Below are 11,207 nucleotides of genomic sequence, written 5' to 3'. Positions count from 1 at the left end.
GGCTGGCGCCGCCGCCGGCATCCGCCGCCTTCGGACACCTGCGCCTCCCTTCGCTGCTTGAGAATAACCGACAAGACTGAACGCCCCAGTATGGCAGATCAAAAACATTTTCCTTTTGAATAAAAGTTAAGTCATGCTGCTAACCAGACTGTTCCTAAAATGGAAGAATAAAAAAAGAGTCCATGCTGTGAGGGATTTAGAAGACACTTTTCATCCTATGGGGAGGAACATGAGGATCGCGGTGCTGTGAGAAACGGGCGCCAGGGGCCTCATTACAGAAACTTCATGAGTCTGAAATCCTGTTTAGGATCAGTTTAGGATGACATTGAGGGTTTTTGGTATTACAGAAACATGTTTCTTGACTGCATTTAGGGGGGGAAAAAAATCCTATTTTAGGATGGGAAGCTATTACAGAACTGTACTAATTTAGGAATTTCCCAACAAGGATAGCATAGACCCTGTCCTAAATTCCAAATAACTGCCAGAAATGGCAGCAGCACTGTTGTTAGGTCTGTATGGCAATAATGATTGAAAGGCCACTCAAACCGATGATGCTTTAAAAATGAACTTTCATTTGATTTAAAACATTTAATTCGGGAAGAATAAATGAATATATTAATCAATACAATACATTGTCTACAACAAAATATTATTTTTCATCTTGTGTCCTATATTTAAATAAAATTGGATGAAAAAAAAGACTTAATAGCTAAGTTTTTGGCTGATGGGCGGAGCCCGACAGCCCTGTAACAGGGTTTCTCCCTCCCTCCTTCTGTCTGTGCGTTGGTGACTGCAGGCAGAGTGAGTGGCAGGCAGCACAGAGAGCAGCGGTGTCAGATTTCATTCCATTAGAGAAAGAGACTGCTCCCTCTCACTCACTCGTGCAGGCAGACAGTCTGCAGGCACAAATGAACTTGGCCGCCACTCAACGTCAACACAACACTGAGTAAACAGGAAGTGAGGTCTCATTGCATAGACATTACATTACATCATCCCTTTGACATTCTACTTAATATGCATGCTCCCAAAGGCCCAGTCCCAATGTCCACCCTTGCAGACTCACAGACTTAAGGGCGTGCTCCCGCGAAGTCCGCGAGGGCTTAGGGGTGTCCCAATGTCATATCGGCAAGTGCATGAGGGCTCTCTGGCAGACATTTTGAGCCCTTCATGCCCCCTTACTGTAAGTCTGCACTTCTGCAGACTTTGCCTAAGGGAATTACCCACAGTTCATATCGTTGTGACGTGAAACACGGGGTTACCTGAAGAACATCCAATAAACAAGCACGGACAGGTCAACCAACCTAACGTTCACGTTACAAAACAAAATATGTTTTCAGCTGGACTTGCTTATCTGCACCGGTAGCCTTTTAATTATTTTGGTTTCATTATTTTTAAGTATGGGTTATTAATAACCCCATGGGTTTGTATAATGTGATTTGTTTAAAAATATGTAGGCTATGGTTATAAATTACATCGATTTATGTTGCTCTAAATCATATGATTGCCCCGTTAAAAGCAGTATGACAATCACCCATTTCGGTGCAATGTTCTTTGAATTGAGATTTCCAACATGAATATGGAAAGAGTTGTGAGGTGCAGAAATGTGTATTGTCATTCTTAAGTAAATACTTTTGGATTCATCACAAAAGTTGAACAGACATGTTTTGATGGTATCACAGAGAGTTCTGATAATGTAAAGGGGATTTAACTCGGGCCAAAATTAATTTACACAAATTCCCCTACAAAAAAAACAAAAATTCATAAAAAGCCCCACACCCACAATACTGTAGTAAGAAATATGTTTTCACGTCAACGTAATGTGATGTCGCAAGTGCTGTCCCATTCCTTTTTATACCAATTCGAGCCCTTGCAGCCTCTCGCACTCAACCACTTTACCAGGTGACGTCAATAAGTCTGAGGGCTCAGGGCTTAATGGTTTAGGGGGGACATTGGAACTGGGCCTAAGAGTCTGCGGGCACAAATTAACATGGCCGCCACTACACGTCAAGGCCGCTTAAACAGGAAGTGAGGTCTCATTGCTTAACACATCATCCCTTTGACATGCTTGACTCTGCTTACTATGCACATTCCACATGTCAATAAGTACAATTTAACATGGCCGCCATTCAAGGTTAATGCAATGCACTTGTGAGTCTACACCATCACTTAATGCTACCTCCAGATAAGGCTCCCTTCACCACCTAAAGGGAAGTGCATATGGCAGGCAATGACATTTGTCCAGAACTATCAAAAGAAGATCTGTATGTACACCTTCAGCCATAAGCCCGGCTGGACTAGTTTTGTCCATGATGGCTAGCTACCAAGCCAGTGACAAGTGAAAGCCCTTGTCCATCTCGAGTAGCCTACTGGTACATTCTAATCAAAGACAGTCCTACAGGAAGTCTTATAGGATGAGTGCCAATTGAAGAATCAAATGTACAGTTATAGTAAGGATTTCTTGAGATAAGATGGGAGGTCTGAGATAGGAAAGGACACAGCCATGAGTTTAGGAATTGCTTCTGTAATCTTAAGATATGATATTAAGTTAAAATGAGACGAGCAGAATTTTTCTGTAATGAGGCCCCAGGACATCTAGCAGTTTTAGCCATGCACTGAATCTATGTTCTAAAAGAGTAAATGCTTCTGTCAAAAACATTTTACCAGGCAAATTAATTTGTTTATTCTGATTATTATAATTTAACTAATACTCTGTAAAGCGCAATGTGTTACCTCTGCGTATGAAATGCGCTATGCAAATAGTTTGGTTTGATTTGAATTTTCTTTTCACACATACAGCTTCATGTTATCTGATTTAATGCACTATTTTTATACATTCCAATTGAAGGTTCCCTCTGGTTGTGTTCTACTATTCTTGTTACTGAACTGTGGATTATAGCAGAGTGAAGGTGTATGAATTAAGTAGATTTAATTATGTTTTGATTATATTCCTGTTGCCTGAAGAAATAAACATTATTGTTCATCCATTATATTGTGTGTAAGTCTTCACCATTTGTCTACCTTGCATACTATGATAAACAGCAAGCTAGTGAAAACAATGCAACAAAGAAATGCCATGAATTTTGAAGCCATTTATTTTTAAGATGCCCAACTTGAACACTGTTATGCACCTTTTGATGCAACAGTAGAAAAATAGAACCAGAGAAACTAACTACAACTTGATACGGGAATCTACAAAAGGCTTTGTGTCAAGCACAATGTACCACGTACAACGCGCCTGTTCAACTATAACCATCCACACATTTCCAGATTTCAATTTCAAAGGTACCTAAAAATTAAAAAATACTATATACACAAAGAACTAGCTAGCTACATGAGCATTTGACTATTTGATGCAGGCTGGTAAGCTGGTAGAAAAGGCTTGCATAAGACATCAGAATCACTTGAATAAAGGCCCAGCCAGCCAGGGGAAGGCACTGACTTCTCTACAGAGCAGGAGCAGGAGCTGGATGCGAGGGACTCTTTATTCAGTGGGAACACTGTCCTGGAAAATAAAAATGACCAACCAATATGAACACAGGGAGGAATCTTGAAATTCTGCATTTTTTTCCCATGAAGCAAACAGGGTGGAAACATGATTTTTCTGCCCGGCCATTTCATAACCACGAAGCAGAGAGAATATCAACAGATCTATTACATGTTCCTGCTCTACTTTCAGCTCAAGGTTTTAGACAGGAAAAAAAACACAGAATCGACACAATAATGGTACTCCACATCACCAACGACAACGATGAACAAAACCCCTAAAAATAAAACAATAATAAACAGACAAAACATAGATTCAATGTTTACAATATAAATTGCATCTCAATCTGAAATTTCATGATGCAGTGCCGTCCACAATCAGCATAAGAACGCATTTAAATAGCAACTGATGTGGCGATGACAATTCATATAATAAAATGTGATAGAGGTCTAACATTTGTTTATTTACAGACAATGCTCAGAATATTTAAGAGGGGTAAAAACATCCATTTTGCTAATGCTTAGAGCGCTTTGTTCTGAAATCTCCCATCCCTTTTGTTCTATGTTTGATCCTGTATCCCTTCCCCCATCTTACTAAATGGGATGTTCCTACAAGGCTGTGCTGCCCATGTATAATGAGGTGGTATCAGAAGAAGGAAAAGCAGGTGGTGTTGATATGTCATGTGTGCAGCTCCTACTGCTCTCAAACAGAACCTCTGCAGACCAGCCCATGCAGTTCCAGGACCCACCAGAAGGTGGTGTGACGGAGGCCAGGCATGGTGTGACGGAGGCCAGGCATGTAGGCTACGGGAGTAGTGAGTGAATTCCCATCCACACGGCGGCATGAAGGGGGCGGGACACCGGGGGAGAGCAAGCCCAACTTCACAGCCTAGTGGTGATGACATCATACTTGATCGCTTAACAGAACATTTAAAAGGTTTGAATAAAGGCCTTCCGTTACGATTTTATTCAAGAACAGGGAGCGTTTTGACCACCGGGTTGTGTGGTCAGTCTCTGGTTAATCAGTTGATATGTCAATAGAAACCTGACCGCATTTGGATATTGAGAGTTCAGCACTGAGATTGTTGAAAGTTCCCTGTGAGCACAAAACCACACACACGAAACACACAGCACTCTCGCGCACCTGTTCGGCTGAAATATAGAACTCACGCTCAACCAGACCTCTGTACGGCAGTTGCCATGGCACCCTTATCTTTCCCACTGTATCTCAGTCATGGACCCCTGCAACCCCGCCCCCCTCAACAGCTCCGACCCTCACTGTAGCGCCGACGGTAAAGCTAGCGGGACCCCGGTTAGCACATAGCACAGAACAATAGGGCCCAAAGACATCAGCAGCATCCAGAGAAAACAATGACGATGTCGGCCGACCTACTTCCTGTTTCAAACCACTTCCTGTACGGTCCGAGTCAGCCCTCGGCCAATTACTCATCGCTGCTCCACTTTAGCGCGCGCGGGACCAGGAAAGGGGAACTATTAACGAGCGACCGTCAGGTGAGGCGCCGTAGGAATGCTACAGGAAGAGGTGGATCAACCAAATGAGCAGAGGGAAGAAGGCATACATAGATGTTGATGACTGATTTTTATCATGGAGATAACGCTGACTGGAGCTATGTGCTGGTGTTCGCTAGCTTATACTGGAGTCATATCTATCTATTCTATGCCGAGAGGTCTGTGTGTGAGGTCACCGCATCCAAGACCTCAAGACATAACTGAGCTACACTGAAGATAGTTGATATGTTTGCTCTCCCTGGGTTCGCTAAGCTAAACGGTCCAAACTAACCCGTCTGTCCACAGTCAGGTTTAAGGGATCAAACCTTCGCTCAGCGCACAACAGCTGTGGCCCTGTTCTGAACCTGCAGGACGGAGACGGGCTTGAACAGCGGCAATCCCAGCGGCGATCCCAGTGCGAACTGTTCAAAGCAACAAGTGTGGTCAGTTGTTTTCTCAGTGACCGACAGGCCTCAAGCTACTGTGCAGCGTCACAGAGATGGCACAGAGGGAAAGCGGGGAGACACACACACACACACACACACACACACACACACACACACACACACACACACACACACACACACACACACACACACACACACACACACACACACACACACAGTCTATTAATGGCAGCTCCTTTTCTCTCTCTCTCACACACACACACACATTAGTGCTCTGCTGTCGATACTAGAGGGGGTCATCTCCCTCCACCTTTCCCTTTTGATAACTTAAACCCCCCCCGCCCCCCACCCCCACCCCAGGGGTTAAAGTGCAGACTTGTAAGGGTGCTCAGGCTTGTTGGGCGACCTGCGGTCTCTGCTGGCCTCCTCGCTGACGGCGGTCCTCGGGGGCTGCGGCGGCCCCGCCCCCAACAACTCCCCCCCGGCCACCGGCCTCTCCCCCGGGGCCTCCCCGCGCGCCGCCGGGGGCCTCTCCTCGTGGCCGTCTGGGTCGGAGCTCCGCCCGCGCCCCAGGCCGTGGGTCAGGTCGGTCTCGTTGCTGGCCCGGCCCCTCGCAACGTGTCCGCCGCCCCCCGGGGGATCGGCCTGGGCCCCGTCCGGCCTCTGGGGGGGGGCCGCCGGGCCCAGAACGTCCAGTCTCAGGGGGTCGGCGGCGGCGGGGGGCGCCCGAGCGTCAGACAGGTAGGAGGGCGGGAGGAGAGCCGCAGGCGAGCTGCAGCCGTGGCTGTAGAGGTCCAGCCCCGCGTAGGAGGAGGGCGGGGCGTGGCCGGGCGGCGGCGGCGTGGTCAGGCGGCAGGAGAAGTGGTAGAGGTCGGGGAAGTCGGCCTGCGTCTCCGACCGGGGCTCCGGGGCGTGCCTCTTGCAGGACGGGCCGTGGCGGGCGGAGGGGCATGGCGCCAGGGGGAGGTGGGGGCCCGGGGGGGGAGCGGCGGCGGCGGGTTGGGGGGCCTCCCTATCCGCCAGCTCGGACATGTGCTGCTCCCGCAGGGTCATGACTGACACCCCCAGGGCGATGTCCGGCATGAACTCCCTCATCACTGGTTCCATACCCATCTGGACGCGGGAGACACACACACACACACACACACACATACACACACAGACACACACACACTGTTACAGCTGTACATCACCACAACCTGCGTAAATGTTCATATGACCAAAGGTAAAGACACACACACACAGTCAGGTGAGCTCTCACCTGCTGGTCTGCAAGCAGCGCCCGGCCCATGGCCTGTGGGTTGGTGCAGTCCGGCGGCGGGGGGCGGGGCGTGGAGGGGTAGTCCGGGCAGGCGTGGCGGATGGCGGCGGCGTGCCGCTGCAGCAGGGCGTGGTTGCAGGGGTAGGAGAAGGAGCGGGTGGGAGTGGGCGCGGGCGCCCGCGGCCTCCAGGCGCCCTTCAGCTTGGCGTGGCCGGGCGTGGCGGGGGGGTGGTAGGGGGGCGGCGGCGGCGGCAGAGGCGGGCGGAACGCCGCCAGGCCCTCCGGGTCGCCGAACATACCGTCCGTCGCCGGGCTGCTGTTGACCCGACAGCGCAGGGCCAGGACCGGGCTCTCGTCTCCGAAGCGCTCCTCTGGGAAGAACTTGTACGGGTTCTGGGGACGAGCATCAGTTTTCATCAAAAACCACTCAGCGACGTTATCAACCTTCAACTGTGACAAGCTGTTGTGTCATTAGCGTAGAGAACGAATAATTATAATAGTGATAATTGCATTCACATATTCATAGAGCTTTTCAATACACTTAACACTGGGGGCAAAGCTTAACATCAAACAAGACGAGACAAAAAAACGAAACAAGAAAAACATCAAAAGTCAAGAGGACAAAGAGCTAGACGGTAAAACACATTTTCTTTATCAGGGACCGGCTCTGAAAAACAGGGCTCTGCCGGTCTCGTTATCCAGCAGCTCAATTATCATCTGTGACCTCGGCTGCGCTCTTCGCCTGCAGATAGAGCCCCGCCCACCTGCAGTAGCTCCGCCGCGCCGTCCGCCAAGCCGAACTCCCGCAGCACGCGCAGCTGCAGCTCGTAGCTGACGGTGGCGCCCTCGCCGCAGTTGAGGGCGTAGGCTCGCTGGACCTGCTCCGTGTGCCGGAGCTCCTGCAGCCGGCGAATCATCTCCTTCACCACCGCCAGCCGGGGCACTGGCAGGACACACACACACAGGCTTATTTGGCTTATATGGTCGCGGGAGGCTAAGCTAATCTCGAACACGTCAACGCGAGTTGGCCAAATGGTGCGATCTCAACCGAATCCGTCCCGAGTGCCGCCCGCTCTAACCTGGGATCTCATTGGCCACCACGGACGGAGCGGCGCCCTGGTTGCCCGCCATCTGCTGGTGGCTGATCATGTGACAGCACTGGGGCACGGCGTTGTTGACCATGTAGAGCGTGTCGGGGACGTTGGACATGCGCACCAGGCGTAGGCGGACCAGATCCGTCTGCTCCACCATCATCTCGTCCAGCACGGACTGAGGGGAGAGAGAGGGAGGGAGAGAGAGAGAGAGAGAGAGAGAGAGAGAGAGAGAGAGAGAGAGAGGGGGTCGATCGGTCAGCTGGTCCACTCTAGTGAGACCTGACAGCTACACACCCAGTACCACACAATGTTAATTTCCACACAACCTCGTGGTTTGTGTCCCCCCCTCCGCACACACGCACGCACGCACGCACACACACACACACATTGCAGTCATTTAGCAGACGCTTGCATTTAACAGTGTACTACTACTCACCAGGACTCACAAGTGCATCTCCTTACTAAACAAGTGACTAAGAGTATAAACTAGTGCAAAAGCCAAAGAGTAGCAAAATATAAATACAATAGATGCTTAAGAGGGAGGATCCTGGTAGTACTTCTTGAAAAGATTCGTTTTGAGCCTGCGGCGAAAGATGGGCAGCGACTCTGCTGTCCTGACGTCAGTGGGCAGTTCGTTCCACCACTGTGCGGCCAGGACAGAGAAGAGTTGTGACGGCGTCGATCGACAGCAGGGGCCTTGGAGTGACGGGGTAGCCAATCGCCCCGAGGTAGCAGAGCGTAGTGATCAGGAGGGGACACACACACACACACACACACCTCTCTTCTCCTCTACAGACCCCCACCACCACCGTCAACCCTGGCCACTGAAGGCCTTTTCCCCGGGTCACGCGGTCCGCGTCTGGGTTTTTACCTTCGCTTCCTCCACGTATGGGGAGAAGAGGCGGGGCCGCACGTAGATGCCGGTGTTTTTCTGCCGCAGCCAGGCGTTGGCCTTGCCCCCCTCCGCCGTGGGCAGCATGTCAGAGGGAGGGGTGCTGATCAGACCTCTCTTCATCTGGAGGGAGAGAGAGAGAGAGAGAGAGAGAGAGAGAGAGAGAGAGAGAGAGAGAGACAGAGAGAGAGAGAGAGACAGAGAGAGGGAGAGAGAGAGAGAGACAGACAGAGAGAGATAGACAGAGAGAGAGAGAGAGAGAGACACAGAGAGAGAGACAGACAGACAGAGAGAGAGACAGAGAGAGACAGACAGACACAGAGAGATACAGACAGAGAGAGAGACAGAGAGAGACAGACAGAGAGACAGACAGACAGAAAGAGAGGTCATTAAGGACAAAACATCATGAAGGGAGCATTAGTCAGTGAGTCAGCCAGTCAGTCACACAGGACAAATCAGTCAGACAGACCAATCAAGCTGCAGGACAATCAGTCAGTCAGTCAATCAGTCAGGCGTGCGCGCGGGCGTGTGTGTGAGCGTGCGCTACTGACCGCGTCAGCCAGGACGTCACTGTTGGCAGGGAGGATGTGGTGGGTGCGGACGAAGGGCAGCAGGGGAGACAGGATCTCCTTCAGCTCCACCACATCCAGGTCCCGCCTCTTCACGCCGCGCTTGTTCACGCTGTGGGCCGTCCCGCTCAGCAGGTTGGGCTCTGGGACACACACGCACACACACACACACACACACACACACACACACACACACACACACACACGCACACACACGCACAAGCAAACAAGCGCACACACACACACACTGTTACCGGAGCCATAGAGAACGTGACGACACACAGTGCGCTCATAAGTCGTTAGAATATCTAATTCAAACGGGTTTCCTGAGGACAGTTGGAAGACTTGACGAAAGCCGGCTTCTTTTATGGTGCTTTTAGTGTGCTTAGGAGCCCGTGGTAAGTGGGTAATTTCCTCACAGCCATTAGGGGCTGGGGTCTCGGGGTAATTACGGACTGTATTTTCTTACCCCTGTCGGCCATCCTCTTAATAAGCTGGTGTTCGCCCCACTTAACAACGTACTTCAGAATGTCCTGCTCACTCGCCTGTGAACGAGTAAAGACAGAGAAACAGAGAGAGAGAGAGAGAGAGAAAGAGAGAGAGAGGACAGGGGGGGGTGGAGGAAAGGGGGAGAATCTATAAGGTCAAGGTTAAACATTACACTGAGTAGAAGACGAAGGTGTCGGAAGGAGGCCAGTCGAGTGTAACGTTCCTCCCCGGTTGTGATGGAGACAGCCCCGGCCCCCCTCCTGTGACAGGGGAGGGTGGGCGTGTCCGCTCGGATCGCGCCGCGTGACGCCCGGGGAGGGTGGCGCCGCCGGCGAGCGCTCAGCTTCAGCTGGGCTCCGTGTTTGAAGGCCAGGGCCCCCGGGGAGGGTCCTCACTCCCCACTCGAGGCCCTGTCTGTGTGTGTGTGTGTGTATATCTCTCCTTAGTGAGTCTCTCCTCAGTGATGTTGACTTTCGTTGTCTTTTATTATTGTCCTTATTCAGCTCTGCGTTGTGTTTTGATTTCAATAAAAGACGGCACCCAATCTCTCACAGTCCAGTGTCCCTTTTCCAGGTGTATTCCAAAAATGAATCTCTCCAACACGGGATTTGAGCGACAATCAAAAGCTGTTTATTTACAGAAGGTTTAGCATACAAAAGACGATGGCATATAGTCTAGTGTTCAGCTTGCCTGTCTGTATGGCTGTCTGGCCCAAATCAAAGCATCTGAGGTCGAGCACAGTTCTTATGGTTCGGGGGCGTTCCACCCCCCCCTCCCCCCCTTCCCCGATCAGACTGGTCTGGACTGGTCCGGTCTCACCTGCGACTTATGGCCTTGTAGTCGAGATAACCGGCCGATGGTCCGGTGCCCAGGTCTCTATCTCTAACCACAACAATTGCTGTTGTCCACAGAATGTACCAACCATGAAATGTCATCTTTATCTCGTATGGGATGTTTGTCTATTGCGAAGGGAGACACAGTTTCTTACAGAAACTCTGGCCGACGGCGACATTCAGGGGATAATCATCATAATTAGAAGCAGCTAACAGGATCAGGTTAAACCAAGACATTTCTCTAAAAAGGCCATTTTCATCAGTGAGCACTCCCATCTAAACCCCCATGCCCAATGGGACGTAAACAACTCTGCAGGAGTGAAAAAGGTAAACCAATAATGTGTTTATCTCTGAACCAGCCCTCGAATTCAACACAAGCCTGGATACGGCGCTAGGTACGGCTGCCGAACACACACACACACACACACACACACACACACACGTGTGGCGGGCGTTCGCCTCACCTGCAGGTAGTCCGACTGGATGGCAGCGAGAAGGTGGTCCTTGCTGAGCTCGTAGAGGATGTCGGAGGCGACCACCTGGCTGAACTCCTCGCACAGGAAGTGCAGGGCCTGGCGGTGGACCCACTTGGAGCCGTAGGGCTGCGCGCTCCACTTCAGTATGGGGACCAGGGAGTCTATGGACAGGCTCTCCACCACCATGTCCTCAC

General features: G+C 50.7%; 1 protein-coding gene across 1 annotated transcript in view; it reads right to left on the bottom strand.

Moving 5' to 3' along the window:
- Window positions 1–5,762: 5,762 nt before the first annotated feature.
- Window positions 5,763–11,207, bottom strand: part of LOC311309525 (BTB/POZ domain-containing protein 7-like) — a gene marked incomplete at its 3' end in the record, with an annotated part of 22,283 nt that continues 16,838 nt past the window's right edge. Inside the window, 8 exon segments of the mRNA XM_084438851.1 lie at window positions 5,763–6,512; window positions 6,661–7,053; window positions 7,425–7,603; window positions 7,740–7,929; window positions 8,626–8,769; window positions 9,198–9,358; window positions 9,685–9,760; window positions 11,002–11,207. The exon segment at window positions 11,002–11,207 is cut by the window's right edge and continues 3 nt beyond it. Coding sequence (XP_084294977.1) covers window positions 5,763–6,512; window positions 6,661–7,053; window positions 7,425–7,603; window positions 7,740–7,929; window positions 8,626–8,769; window positions 9,198–9,358; window positions 9,685–9,760; window positions 11,002–11,207 — 2,099 coding nt within the window.

The sequence above is a fragment of the Borostomias antarcticus genome, assembly GCF_949987555.1.
Source record: "Borostomias antarcticus genome assembly, chromosome: 5".
Classification (NCBI taxonomy): Eukaryota; Metazoa; Chordata; class Actinopteri; order Stomiiformes; family Stomiidae; genus Borostomias; species Borostomias antarcticus.
Note: the sequence above shows the minus strand (reverse complement) of the source record. Positions and strands in the feature narration are given on the sequence as shown.